The sequence below is a fragment of the Phyllopteryx taeniolatus genome, chromosome 3 (genome assembly GCF_024500385.1).
Source record: "Phyllopteryx taeniolatus isolate TA_2022b chromosome 3, UOR_Ptae_1.2, whole genome shotgun sequence".
Classification (NCBI taxonomy): domain Eukaryota; kingdom Metazoa; phylum Chordata; class Actinopteri; order Syngnathiformes; family Syngnathidae; genus Phyllopteryx; species Phyllopteryx taeniolatus.
This window is the reverse complement of record NC_084504.1, coordinates 18792676-18808549: the sequence shown is the minus strand read 5'-3', so window position 1 is coordinate 18808549 and position 15874 is coordinate 18792676. Positions and strand designations below refer to the sequence as shown.

Sequence of the window (15874 nt, the reverse complement as noted above, 5' to 3'; positions counted from 1 at the left end):
TTGACAGCCACCAATTAACCTTACAGAAGAAGAGTGAGGAAGGACAAAATATTAGGTACAGTCATGTTTTGTGCTAGCATTTACCATGTTTGCAGGATAAGTGGAGAGCAAAATTTATTGATGTGTGTTTTTATATTGCATGACACTGGTGAGTGCAATTTTTCTTTTCAAAAAACGGTAAAAAAATTTTTTTTTTTAAATGCGGTTTTTGGTTGGACTTCAATGGATCATTTGCATTACCATTCATTTCAATGAGGAACTATGATTTGGGATACGAGTGAACGAACTAAACGCCTATCTCAAGGCACTCCCCTATGCCAACACAAGTAGGGCTTTGCATTACCGTGACAACGCCTGGGAGAAACACGGCTGCTGGAGAAATGCCAGTGGTACAGCAGTATACTGTATGTTTGAACTGGAGTCGGACCCAGGACAAGGGAGAGTCCTGAACAAGGTGTACAGTCACAAATACGACAGGATGTTACTGAACACTTAGTTGTAAATTTTGTCACTTTATGTGACATTGTCACTTTTATGTGGTTCATTTGTATGCTGCCATGCATGTACTGGCTGTGGTGGACCTATCCTTGTGACTGCTACCATGTAGCATTTAGTTATATAGTGTGTGTATGTGCTATCAGAAGCTACTGCTGATAAAGCTGTTAGCCAAGCTAATATGTGCACCCAACAACAATGCACCTCTGCTTAACTTTTGGCATTCACGTAATAGTTTTACTTCCTGTGTGTGTCATGACCAAGTCTCTCAATACAGTGGTGCAATGAGATATGAGGGACTCGACTTACAGTGGCAGTGAACTCAACTCACTTCACAACAAGAAGCAGTTTGGTAGATAGAATTGGTGAGCCATCCTTCAAAAAAGATGCTTTGATCTGTTTATTGCCACTATTTACATGTGGCGGTGTTATAAACCTTTAAAAAATGCTTAGTTGAACACAAACGCTGGAGGAACACAAAAATAAAGGCATATATTCTTTATCCGCTGCGAGGAATGAATAATATTACTGCTGAGGAGTTGTTAAACTTCCTCTGTTGCTATATATTTTCTTCATAATTAAAATACACATGACCAAAAATGTTGCTTTTTTGGGGGGGGCTGAAACTGATGAATAACATTTCCATTCATTTCAATGGGGAAGAATGATTTGATGATTTTGAGTTACGAGTGTGGTCATGGAATGAATTCGTATCTCAAGGTATCACTATACCTTTGTCTATTGAGTTTCTATATCAGAAAAGTCCAAATGGTAACACTTAGAGTTGCCATTATCTCACAAGACAAGAGTGGGAAAGTTAAACACTATATCACGTTCAAACTGGACTAGTTTCCAGCAACATGAGCTCTCCACTAAAAAAATGGTGGTGTCTTGCCACAACACACTCCATAAACAAAGATTTTTCCAAGTAGCCACTGAACTATATGATTTTTATACTAAATACAATGAAAAAAACAGCAGACGTCAGTCATGCCCACCTTTTAATGATAAACTAATGTTCCCCTGACAGGAACATGAATCCAGGAAATCTCTTCAAAGGGGATTCAAGGTATCACTGCTCTGTATTAAATAGAAACCACTTAGTCAGAAAGTGGAATCTGCCCTTAATGCATAGTCATGGAAAGATATACACAGATGAGATAGATTTAAAGTGAGAACATTATATATATTTTATATTTATACAGTATATATATATCCATCCATCCATCCATCCATTTTCTGAGCCGCTTCTCCTCACTAGGGTCGTGGGCGTGCTGGAGCCTAGTATATATATATATATAAATATATATATATATATATATATATATATATATATATATATATATATATATATATATATATTTATTTATTTTTTTATATTCAATTCAATTGCGCTAGTTATTGGTCACATTAGGTGTAAGAATTTTTTAAATGATTTATCTTGGTCTAATTTTTTTTTTGCATACAAATTTCTAACATTTCAGCTGGGGTGTGTAGACTTTTTATGAGCACAGTATAAAGGCAAGTTGCTTAAAGTCCAAAAGCCAGTCATTGTCCAAATACTGTACTTGTGGACCTAAGTGGAGCTAGACACTGGTTCTTTGAGCACAGTTCCTGCCTTGGAAGAAAACGTGATCACACTGGTTGAAAAAAAAGCCCCTCAGCTGTGCTTCCGTTTGCTCTTTACAATGTCCTGTAAAAGCCTCCCTTTGTCCTAATTGTGCAGGATGTGCCGCTTGATCACAACCGTCGTGCCAGCTTCAGAGTGAAGAATTTCATACGCGGTGGACAAAGAAAAAAAGAGTGAGGCAGAATGTCGACACACAATGCACTTGATTATAACAGCACAGTCCCCGTGACCTCCAAAATAAAGACAAAGTAGCCACGTTCTGAGAGAGTCAACAACAATTGGACTTTTATAGGCATCTTATAAGCAGAATTCAGTCCGAGGCTGCTGTGGGGCTGACGTGCGTTACATTGTGCAGGCGCAGCCGGGGGACTTGCCAGTGAGGGGTTTTCAATAAGTTCTGTGAAATCTATGTATGTACTGAAACTGAAAGTGCATCCAGCGCTCTCCGCTTCTTTCTATTAAGCGCAAATTATCCGCGCATGACACGGCTGTGGTTTACCACATCCTCTGAGCGCTCGGTATGTGTGACAAATCCAGCTGGACTCATGAAGGCGGATCAAGGACGCCGAGCACCTCCTGATGGAAATGAACTTTCTTCAACTTGAACATGAGCGAGCTGAAACTGCAAAGTGGCTGTTTGGTGGAAGGGCCCGAGGACAAGAGAGAAGCTGCATGGACACTAATCTCAGTCAGAGGCAGATATAATTTCATGCCTATTTAGAGGAGAGTCCTAGGGGGCTTTCTCATCAGCCCGCTCCCCAACCAGAACTGCCTGCCTCATGGATAGGTGATGCTGGAGTTCTGTACACCAATGCTAGCATCTTCCTTTGTTAAGGAGACATTCACTCATCAATAAAGCATGCTACATGTTTGCCGATTTTTAACATCTTAACCATTTTCTTATGTGAACAATCCCACACATGATGAGGAAAAAAAATGGCACGAATGAGGGCCCAGGGACAAAGTTCATGATTACCTCTCACACATAACTGAAATACACTCACACACTCTACTGAATTGTTTATTCAGAGAACATTTCAGTATCCAATAATCATCAGCCTATTTGGGCTTCGCTATCCACAAATTATCCTTCTCACGTTTTTTTTTTGTTTTCTTTTTGTGGAACTTATCCCAAGCTTTTCATTTAAAAAAAAAATCTGACCTTCTCATGGTTTTTGCATTCTTTCTGAAATGGCATGAAGCCCGCATCACACCAAGGGTTGTGGCCGAACCCCACGTGGGCTGGACCATCGCAAAAAAAATGACAGTTGGCGACTCACACTCGCACAATGAGCGATTTCATCTACGGGCCCAGCTCGCGTGGGGATATATTGACAGGCTTAGCTCGCTCCCATTTACTTGAATGTGTTAGGCGTATGACGCACATGGCTCGTGTTCATTTTGGCGACAATGATTGCAAGCTTCGCTTTTCCATTCACAGGTACATATGAAACTATAAATAAAGTAAGTTAATAAGTTAAGTATTGTCATAAAACAACATATGTAGCCTTTATATACTGTATTTGTATGGTTTGGTGGTGGCACAGCAGCCATTTTGGTCTCGGTAGCTTAAAATTTAGAAATGTATTTTTAGTGTGTGAGAAAGCTTATGTGCAATTTGATTGGCTGCAATCTGCGATGTTGCGACATTGTGCAACGGCGAATAAAAATTTGAATCGCTGCAAAACCAGTTACCGAGGGATCGACCGCTCATGAAAACCAGTTGCCAAACCCCGCACACTGTGCAAGATTTCAGTCGGGTTTGGCCACATCGCTTGGTGTGGGGCACTAAGATGCCAAAAGATGGCGCCAAAGCCCTGTTCAATAAGAAAGTACTACCGTGGCACATATGAGGGCCGAGGGGCATAAAACAGACATTACACAGTCGACTGAAGTGCTTCAAGATGCCACAAGATGGTGCTAATAAGAAAAGCAGCACATGTCAATTCGGAAATTCAATCTGACGCTCTCAAGGCACTCTGAGAGTGCAGTGTTCAGAGAGGCAGAGCGCGCTCCATTTTCTATGAATTTACGAATGAGCGTGTTGGCCATTGGCCCGGATATGTCATTGCGTGTGCCATATTGAATGTGTCAGTTCTGGCTGTAAACATATCGTCCTGCTCTGTCCCCTCAGTCAGAGTGGCGGGAGTGCGCTCCCGCACTCCCAGAGTGTGGCGCTCTAAAGAACTGAACGGCACGCTCCAACAATGCTCTTGAGTTTCCAGAGGTTCCAGAGTGTAGAGAGCCCACTTGGAGTGAATTTCCAAACGTAACCAGTGTTGATTCCCCCACGGGATTGGCGTGCTGGCTCGGCATCCCCTTGCGGGTGGAGGGGGCCGGGCCCGCCCTTCCTAGGTGTGCCGATACAGCAACTCCGTACACCAGTTGACTAACATGCATGTGATATGGTGTTCAGTCAATAATAAACTCCAGGGACACGATACAGGCTTGAATCGCTTATGCTGGGACAACTAACAAACAGATTGATATCAACTCACAGGTTCTCACAGCTATTTAGACACTATAAAAGCATTCCACCGCACCACTCATCAGTAGCACTGCCTTGCTCATTTTCCACATCCACGTCCTGCCCTTTTCTGTCCTCTCTCATCTTGTCTTTTGCTTAGTTGTTGCATGTTCTCACCGGGTGTCCTCCGTCCACAAATAAGAACCCAATTTGACTTTGTAATGTTACTTGTAGTCAAATATTTAGACTGTCTAACGATCGTTCTGCTGTGGTTCACACCCCTATTCCCCTTGTCCGTCCTGTCCCTCTGTTTGTCCCCTAATACCCTTTTCTGTCCAGCTGTATTTTCAATAAACATACGAATAAGCAACAAAAAATAATCATAAAAAATAACAGCAAAACCGTTCCAGCACAAAATGAATACAGATACACCATTTTGCATGGCCATGCAGCTGAACAGGACAGTGAAAAAACAAAACAAAACAAAAGAAACTATGTTGAAGAAAATCCTTGTATTTTCGGGAGCGTTTCAGTTGCATATCTGAGAGGTTATTCTGAATGATGCTCCTGACGGCCAGTGTGTTCTGACCGCTCTCATAGTGTGTGGTGTACTTGAGATGATCAACATTGCACACCACACACAACGATGTCTCTACCGACAAACGCTCTCCTCCCCCAACCTTCAGACCGCTTCCTAATTGGCTATCATTCTGTTTCACGTGGTGAGCATGCACATACACACAGTATTTGCGATCATAAACATTGAACAAGTTTAACATTTAAGATCGTTTGCCACGTTTGTTTTCCGAGCAGATCAGGGAGGAAAAATCAGTCTTAACACACCCCACACCTCAAGATAATCCCTTGGGATAATCATTTCGAGGCATCCAATAATCTGGCATGCTGACTTTGATCGGTAGGGAGGGAAAAGGCTCCAATTTGGCCGTCTTAACACAGCACCGAGTGTGTGTGTGTGTTTGCTTGTGTGTGTGCCTCCAAGGCCGCACTGGTGTCACTTTTAATAGCAGCTGGCATGGTGCGTTAAAGACACAGAAACACCTCGTTGCCTGGAAACAGATTTCTGACCCTGCCTGTTCACTTTGCTGCCCGTCGCTTGGAGCGCTGCCCTGTCGTATTGCCACCCTGAGAGTCACAAGCTGAGGAATACATGAATAATGATGACAGGAAAGGATCATTATGCAGATGTGATTCTTACCATCTGCTTGCCGCTCATGAAAATGTGCTCATTTGATTTCATTTGCCCCTCAATGACAAACAAAGCCCGCGACACAACATTAGGTACACACGTGGTGTCTAATTAGATCCACTGCAAGAGATGTGTCAAAAATGATGGCTCTACAAGGACAATATTGCTTACATTTAATGGTCATTTGTTGTCTGTTTTGGTGGTTGTAATTTAAAATGGTCTAGCATGGCTCTGCATTACGTGTACAGTGGGTACAGAAAGTATTCACACCCCCTTAAATGTTTCACTCTTTGTTATATTGCAGCCATTTGCTAAAATCATTTAAGGTCATTTTTTTCCTCATTAATATACACACAACACCGAATATTGACAGGGAAAAAAACTGAATTGTTGAAATTTCTGATTTCAAAGAAAAGTAAAGACGACAGTGAGTGCCGAGTGTTTAATATAGAATGGACTACTAAATACTTTTTGACTGACAAAGGCTACATGTCTAATTTGTTAAGAAACCATTGCGGTTTTAGAGGAATATCACATTAGATGTCACTTTTCTACCAAGCATGCTGATTATGCTAACAGCCAATCAACGCAGGAACTGATGGTTATGGATCAGCGGTTAAAATCAAGCTTGCAAGCTCAGCAAAACACCTTTATCTGACAAACTGCCATCCAAGATTCAGTTACATGGTATGGTAGGGTATGGTATGGTATGGTATGGTATGGTATGGTATGGTATGGTATGGTATGCTGTGGTGTGGTGTGCTATACTATGCTATGAGCTAAGCTATGAGCTACGTTAAAATATGTTACCGTACGGTACAGTACAGGTACGATATGAAAATTCCACTGTTCCACCTATTATTATTATTATTATTATTATTATTATTGCAATCAACATCTTCCTATTGGATTTCATCAGGCAGGTGTACCTAATGTGTACCTCCAAGGCTCACATTGATTACTGATGTGCATCACATCCAATCAGATATGAAAGCTCTTCTTTGACATAAGCGTCACAGAAGGTTCTGACCACTTCACCTCTTGTGCTAACTGTCAAGGCATGAGCAATAGATCCACGCACAATTAGACAGGATCAACTGAACAATGCATTGTGATAAAGTGCAGCACAGCACAGCAATGGCCTTCCCCTTCCTCTCTCACTCCGTCTTTCCCCGTGTGTGTTTTACATTCATTATGTCCCCTCTCTTTCCCATGGAACTTGTGGCATATTCATCAGCACTGTGACAAATTAGATGTGCGGTGAAATGGAATAGCGGCGAAAGATTAGACCCACTCCAATCTCGCCAGCAATCACTATTCCCCCTTCATTTCTGTGGGGAAATACCCAAGGACGGCCAGGATAATTAGATCACATTTGACTGCAGAAAGTCTTCGAATGGCAGCCGAAAGACACGGAACTGTCTCTGGATTCGTAGTTTTATATGCTTAGTAAATTGTTCGAAATGTGTATGACGCATAGTTTGCACTGGTGTACAACTACACTGCTTGATTAGCATTATGAAGCTACATGGGAGGAGTGAGATATTTGGAGCAGCTCTCAATACGATGCAGTGTTTCCTTTATTGCAGTGTCGATCAAAAGTTAACATTGTTACAGTATGTTTGTAAAGGCAACATTTTTAATTCAGCTATTATAAAAAGTCTATACACCCCCGTTTAAATACCAGGCTTTTGTGATATTAAAAAAATGTGAACTGAAATGGGACGTTCCCTTTCCGGGTGTTTCGTCTTTTGTAATTTGTTTTGTCTTTTGTAAAAGTGTTTCTGCTTTTGTTAATGTGTTTTCTGAAATGTAAAATTGGTTCACAATTTGTTATATCGTTTTGCACTTCCAGGCCATTGTACCTATATTTAAGCGGAGGGCTAATTCTCAAACTGCATAATGTTACAGTGACTTTGACTTGATATTAGTATACTTTTCAGGAATAAAACGTGTCTCCTTTTGATGAACACTCAGGGCTACTATTTTATTTTAATGTTGGTCATAATGGTGATATTTGGAGAGCTAAGTATTTTTTAAGTGGTTCTTGGTGTAAAAGATGGTCAATGTAAAATCAATGCTGTTAAAGATCGACGTTTTTTTACATTCCTCCCAATCCACCCACTGTCAGCTTATCTCAGGCATTCGAAAGGAGTATACTGTTGTTGATTATGAGACTCCATGACCTGTTTATGGCCATGCACAGTATTTCTTTTCTTTTTCCAAGTATGTGGGTACATGTGTTTGATAACGTTATTTGATGTGAATTTAAAAAAAAAAAAAAAAAAAAACATTCAACTTAGTGTGACATTGTACAAAAAGTGTACTGTCATGCCACTTTTATCAATGACATTGTTTCACATCGTTTTTATTGCTTTGCTGTTCGCTGCATTAATGGAACACACCTGGTATGACAGAGACATCTAGTGGAAGAAAATAGATTGCACCCATTCAAGCATGTGTACTGAACAGAACTATAGGACCAACATTATGAATGTCAATAGATCTTTCATGCAATTTAAATATTACATGTGTAATGCTTCAATGTTATACCTCGAAATTTGAATTTAGTGTCACAATATTACAAAACATGTATCCAATTCTTTCCATCTACCATTGGTCTCGTCATCATCATCATACACTACGTGGACAAAAGTATTGGCACATTTGGTCATCTTGTACGCAGAAATTGGGAATGCAAGAAAATATGCTGCTTGTAAATCATCGCCGTTGAAATTGATGGCAAAGGTTTTTCCACGCCCAACTTACTCAAGCACACCTTTGTGAAATTTGCTTCAGAGTTGTGCGTCAAACAGAAAGGGCCCCACCCCACCTGCTGTCACAAAATGGGAACAAAACATTTAGAGGGTGTTTGGGGGCCCTAAACCTTGACTGATGAAATCATTAACAAAGATGTCTTATCATACTTTTGTCCAAGTAGTGTATTTGGGTTATGACAATATCATCCCATGATGAGTCAGGTTGACTTTCAGCTGTTATCAGCCACATAGTGTATTTTACCGTATGATGAAGTACAGCCAATTTGTGCTATACAGCAGTGAGCCAGTGTCTTACAGTATGTTACTGTAAGGCTTTGACGTGTTGTTGGACACCCACAGCTGCTTCTGTAGGCAGGGCTGTCAAACTAATTTTTGGCATGGGCCACATCGTAGTGAAACTTTCTCTCAAAGTGCCGGTATGACCGTGAAAATCAAGTACATGTATATCCTCATCATATTATTAGGTACACAGAATTGCCCATGCATTTGATTTTCATTATGTATACTATATATTGTTAACAACAAATTTGAAATCAGAAGTAATGGAAAATTGTGGTCAGTAAATATTCAATAATACCTCTATTGCTCCATTAACGTTCAGGGATTTGGCGATTTAAAAACAATTATTGTAAAAAAGAAAAAGAAAATTGAAAAATCAAAAAAATAAATCAACCCTCTCTGTCCCCATCTTGTACCTCAAATTGGATTTTTAAGAAACCACTGTGCCTGAGGAAAATCAACCAATCAGAGACAGAAGGCGTGACTGATGAGGTGTCAATCATTTGCCGCACACTCACAGGCACATTCATAAAGCGGCTTTATCATGGCGGACACATCCTCACAGTCTCAGCTGACCTGTTAGCTTGGGCTTCAGGAGCTTTGTTGAAGCCATGGCAGAGTATACACCACTGGGGGGGGGGGGGGGGGGGGGATAATCCAATCCCTTGTTTGCTAACAACTGGGCATTGGACTAGCAAACTGAAGCAGAATAAATGATCTTCTTTTAAATTTGTAATTGTTTGCACATGTCAAAAACATAAATCTTCAAACTGATAACATTTTGTTTTAATGTAACACTGCATTGCAATAAGTTGAGCAACCAGCTGTAGCAGGCTACCATCGGCTTGTTTACATGCATGCTATCTATGTATTCGTGCGTGTGCGTGTACTATTTTACCACAAAGTAAAGGTATACTTTCCATATGTGCTAATACCTGAAATAAAATCGTATTTTAACAAATAGGCGCATAAGCATGTCATTTCACATCACAAATATTCTTCAAACGGATTCTTCAAAAAATTCGGCTAGCAGTGAGAAAGATATTCTTATTCCACTGTGAAAATGGTCAAAACTTAATACTAATTACATTACATTATCATTATTATATAATGTAGGCCTCGTCTTTTATATTATTGCAGTATCTATAGTTAATAATAGTACAAATTAATAGTTATAATAATGACATGCATGAACTGTGGTATAGTGTGGATATTTTTGTGCATGCCCAGATTAAATAATTAGAAAGTTAATTCAATAAATAATGGGAATCATTGTAGTTTTGGTTTTATTGAAATGTGAAATTCCCTGCAGTTGTTTCAGATTGTGTCTATTTAATTCCTTCATAAAAACCCATGGAATAAAAAAAGAAAAATCGCTAATTTTGTTTGTTTAAAAAGACATTTGATTTATTTATTTTCCCTCCTAAACTTGTATAACAATTATTCCAGCGAAGATAAAGGTTGGTTATCGTGCATTGGTCATTTTAAAACAAGGATCCGCTGCACTTCGTGTGCGTGTGCGTGCGCGTTGCGTGCCGTCGTCACTCAAGCGTGGCAGGCTGGCGCCGCCGCCTCTCCACTTCCACAACATCAGGTGTCGTGTTTCTGTTTGTTGTGGCCTCGGACAACACTAATAACGTATCTGCACAACAATGTGGATGGCAAAGCTGGTCAACATCACCGAAGACGTCACTCAACCAACAGCACCGCCCCCCCCACACACACACACAAACACACACACACACCCCCTTCCATCCTCCCGAGACACGTGCATGCTCATTATTAAGTGCCCCCCAGCCTCCATCCATCCTCTCCTTTTAAAACAAATTCATGAATTAAGAGACTTTCTTGGAGCACTTTGCACTCCCTACCATGACTTAAGTACTCGCACTCTATACTTAAGTAGAAGTACAGATACTTGTGTGTTTAAAAAAAAAAAAAAAAGAAGACTGGTCATAGTAGAAGCAGACTAACAATAATAACAATCTAAAACAACAGCAGTAACGATAGTGTGTATGTTATTTGATTGTCCATTTTGTGTAATGGGCAATAAAGTTTTTCTAACCGTACTAATTGACTTTGATAATTTCTCCATTTTAAATACAAACTATACAGTATGGTGATTTCTTGCATTACATTTTTTTATTTAATGTACTTTAAATACAAATTCAAGTACATTTGCTTCTGTGTTCAACCAATTTAAATAATTTTTAATAGAAATTTATAAAATTCCATCCTTTCAATAAATTGTAGTGAATTTAAAAATAATTTTCACAGCTTGCTTTTAATGATTTTAGATACAAATGTAAACACATTTTACACAATCATTTCAATAATTGTAATCTATTTTTAATATGAATTTAAATACAATTTCCATCATACTGTTAATTAATTTAATTGTAATTTCTAAATATGAATTGAAATACATTTTCTACCATGCTTTTAATTAACATTTTACTTACAAATGTAGATACATTTTTTGATAAATTAGTTAAAATGATTGCTTTATTTGAACATATAGTAAGCATAAGTAAAAAAGATAAGAAAGAAAGAAAGAAAGAAAGAAAGAAAGCAGCAATAAATTTCATCCTCCGGTAGTTTATACACTTTGCGTTCAATATTTATGCGATAGACACATTTAAATACAATTTCCATCTTGCCTTGTTTATTTGTTTTTCAGCGAGGTATTAATTGAATAATGTTTATGATTGTGGTTGAATTTTGAAGTGGTGTATAAAACTACTGAAAGGTGTTTCTAATATTTTGGTTATGATGTTAAATGGGTATCAATCAAAATGACAGCATCAATCAAAATGGAGCATTTCTATCAGAATATTTGTAATGGATGAACCGGTGTCTGCGGTCTACAATTAGGACCCAATGGCAGATATATTGTTTATGTCATCCGACTCGCACTGCCTGTCAGATACCATTAAGCCCACTTATTTGTTAATTAGTGTACCCCTAACCCCCATGCATTCAGTCCTCCTGGTGTGGTGTGTTCAGGTGTAAGGTGAGAAGCATTTAGCAGGAGATCAGAGTGTTGCAGCCTGTCTGTTGGCTCCTTTTGGGGGGGGGGAAACAGATGACAGATGACAACTTTTTTTTTTCTTTCCTTGGGCCCTTGTATGAGTTTAAAAGCTGCTCGGGACCACTCTGCCACTCACTATCAGGGGGTCAGGCAGCATCAAGCAAGAAGAATATTATATATAACACGTGAAAAAGAGCGATGACGCATCCCAGCTCGTCTACACCGTTTTCAGTCAAGGATATTTTGAAGCTGGAACAGCAGGGTGGCTTTAAAAATGAGGTTCTGATGGCTGACCAAGTGGCTCCAGTGCATCTTCACAACATGCACGAAACTCAAAAGGAGCTTTTCACACACGACGCAGCGGTGGAGGATGACATGAAGAAACATGGTAAGAAACTAGTTGCACCTCTGCTACCAGATGTTGGATGACGAACAGTCCTTTCAACCTCATCATCAATAGTTAGAAAACAAAAAGAAACACTGATTTGGTGTATACAGCATTGCAGCAGCACTGACAGCTGTTTCTAATATAAATATTTTCATATTCATGTGAATGAATGCACCCAAATAAGGTTACCAACATTTTTGAAAATCACCTCTCAGTATGCAGTGCACGCACAATAATACAATTGAATTGAAAACTGCACATTTAGCATTAGTGTTGCGATATTTACACCAGCAATACTTTTCGACATTAAATTAGATTTGATTCCTAAAGTGGAAGAGTGAGCGGATAATTCTTTTCTATAAGATCACTGAACTTTAACGAAAGCGGAAATAAGACTTCTTGAGTTCATCTGTAATTTCTTGAGTTAGTCTAAACCTCATTAATATTTTAAATAAAGTTGCACATTTCAGTGCAAACATGAAACATCAGCCATATAGTCATAGTCCATAGTCTATTGTCATATTTATTATAAACGATTTAATATAAGATACAATTACAAGTGTGTAACGTTGCATGCAAAAGTACTTTACGATTTGACAATTATTTCCATCACTAAATTGTTTGCTAATATGATTGTGTTTTAACAAAACAAAACAAAAACACAAATACAACTAATATACCGTAAAATAAAACCTTGTATATATAAAACATACTGTGTGTATACATACATATATTGTATGCTTATCCGAGGTCGGGTCGCGGGGGCAGTAGCTTTAGCAGGGACGCCCAGACTTCCCTCTCCCAAGCCACTTCATCCAGCTCTTCCGGGGGGATCCCGAGGCGTTCCCAGGCCAGCCGAAGGATGTAGTCTCTCCAGCGTGTCCTGGGTCGTCCCCGGGGTCTTCTCCCGGTGGGACGTGCCCTGAACACCTCACCAGGGAGGTGTCTGGGAGGCATCTGAATCAGATGCCCCAGCCACCTCATCTGGCTCCTCTCGATGTGGAGGAGCACCGACTCTACTCTGAGATCCTCCCGGATGACCGAGCTTCTCACCCTATCTCTAAGGGAGAGCCCGGACACCCTGCGGAGGAAACTCATTTCGGCCGCTTGTATCCGGGATCTTGTTCTTTCAGTCACGACCCACAGCTCGTGACCATAGGTGAGGGTAGGAACGTAGATCGACCGGTAAATCGAGAGCTTCGCCTTCCGGCTTAGCTCCTTCTTTACCACCACGGATCGATACAAAGTCCGCATCACTGCAGACGCTGCACAGATCCGCCTGTCGATCTTCCGTTCCATTCTTCCCTCACTCGTGAACAAGACCCCAAGATACTAGAACTCCTCCACTTGGGGCAGGATCTCATCCCCGACACATCATCTGCAAAAAGCAGAGATGCAATACTGAGGCCACCAAACCGGACCCCCTCTATGCCTCGGCTGCGCCTAGAAATTCTGTCCATAAAAGTTATGAACAGAATCGGTGACAAAGGGCAGAGCCTTGGCAGAGTCCAACCCTCATTCATTCATTCAGAGTCCAACCCTCACCGGAAACGAGTCCGACTTACTGCCGGCAATGCGGACCAAACTCTGACACCGGTCGTACAGGGACCACCCGAAGGCGGAGGGAGGCTACCCTCTCGTCCACCGGGGTGAAACCCAACGAACAGGCGCTGAGCCGGGGAGCAATAAGTATACCCACACCTGCTCGGCCCCTCTCACCTTGGGCAACTCCAGAGTGGAAGAGAGTCCAACCCCTCTCGAGAGGACTGGTACCAGAGCCCAAGCTGTGCGTGTGCGTTTTAATGTTCAATCAGTAAGAAAAGACATGTTCCATTACAGGAGTGTGTTGAGTGGCCTGCACTACAATTGCATTGTAATGATGTGTTTGTCAATAGAAACTTGTATGCAGAGCGAAGGAGATACCAAAGGAGGTCGGTCCTCTCGCAGGCCACGCGTGCTCTTCTCCCGGGCTCAGGTGAGCGAGCTGGAGCGTCGCTTCCGCCGGCAGCGGTACCTGTCGGCGGCGGAAAGGGAGCAGCTGGCTCTTGTCATCAAGCTCACTTCCACCCAGGTCAAGATCTGGTTCCAGAACCGCAGGTACAAGTGCAAGCGCCAAAGTCAGGACAGGAATCTGGAGCTGGCACCCAAGAGGGTGCCCGTGCCGGTACTGGTCCGCAACGGGAGGCCGTGCGGGGCAACGTCGCTTTTCCTGCCTGCTCACGATGCAACTTTGGGCCATTATAACAACATGGTTGGATATGGGAACAGTGGAGTGTATGGTTGGAGTTATCACAGTGTGTCTGCTGATGTCAAAAACAGAGAGGGGGGCTTCATGTGTGCACTGGAGGCTCTCAGAGGCTGCTGACAATGCACTCGAAATAAAAATGTACACGCACGCTCTTGGGCAAATTTGTAATATGCGATATTTGTACATAAGTAAAGATCATTTGAACTGATTTGAGTGTCCGTTTTGGCTGCTTTTAAAAAGTAAATACTAGATCTCTGAAGTCCTGTTTTTATGCACGTCATCCTTTCGTTTGTTTAATGTATGTGCCGTGTAAGGTTTACAATAAACAGGGAATTTCTACATCGTTATTCATTAATGTTATTTTAATACACTCTTACACTCAGTATTTGCCTGTCGCTGGACAAATTGTTAGTTAGTTCATTTGTTCGGAAGTTAAATAAAGAAAGTTACTTAAATCAGAAAAGTTAAATTAGAAAGACAGAGAGGGAGTTTTATTAATTAGACAAACTAGTTAGTTAGTTAATTTGAGCATTGGCCAGACTAAAAGATGGTTACACAAATAGCCAATACGTTTGAGTGACAGTTAGACAAACAGTTAAAGGACCTCGCTAATGCTGTGAACATTGCCACTGATTCCATAGTTCTGGACCTAAAGACGATGTCTGCAAAATCCCCCCAAAATAGACTCCATAATCATTTTACGCTTGTTTTCTGATTACATATTTGATTTTCAGCCAGGTTTTGGGCCGCCCATATTTAGATCAGAATCCTGCGTGAGCCTGCTGATTTCAGCAGCGGAAGACGAGCACATTCCCTCATTAAACGGGTTTGTGTTCTGCGGTGCTATTGTTGCCAATATTGAAAGTCTGGATGGGTTTTTTTAGACGATTAAGAGTGCCAATAGTGAGGTTCGATACATTTGAGTAGGGTTGTTTTGTTAAAATCGATCGCTCTAATGCTTCGTTGCAGAAGGAAGGCAGCCGCATGAGGTAAGTGCGTGCAGATTCATTTAATTTTACCTTTATACAGTACATAGATCATTGTCAGGTCATCATTTTATTTATTGAATCACTCATGGCTCTGAGACTTTTGAAAAGAGTTTGGGTGTATAACGTGAGACAGGCGTTTGCTTTTAAAGGCTTTTTGTATGGTGGTGGCGTCGTGTGACCACAGCGGACTTCGATGGGCATGGCCGGCTGGCTGGCGCCGTGTTTGTACCATTTTAATCAATGACGCAGCAATAAATTAGCATTTTTCTAGCATATTAAATGAGCAATTGTCGGTTGTATTGATGTGAGTGACTGTGCAACGTTACTGTATATGATAGCAATATAAAGTATAACACCAAC

General features: G+C 40.8%; 1 protein-coding gene across 1 annotated transcript; it reads left to right on the top strand.

Moving 5' to 3' along the window:
- The first annotated feature begins 14180 nt into the window (after positions 1-14180).
- On the top strand, positions 14181-15157 carry nkx2.7 (NK2 transcription factor related 7). Its single transcript, XM_061766935.1, has one exon. It carries the CDS (start codon positions 14181-14183, stop codon positions 14640-14642), a length of 462 nt encoding a protein of 153 aa, XP_061622919.1. The 3' UTR covers positions 14643-15157.
- The last annotated feature ends 717 nt before the right edge of the window (positions 15158-15874 follow it).

What these genes read in the sequence shown, in the direction of transcription:
- nkx2.7 (XM_061766935.1), top strand. Translation starts at nt 14,181, where the DNA reads ATGCAGAGCGAAGGAGATACCAAAGGAGGTCGGTCCTCTCGCAGGCCA.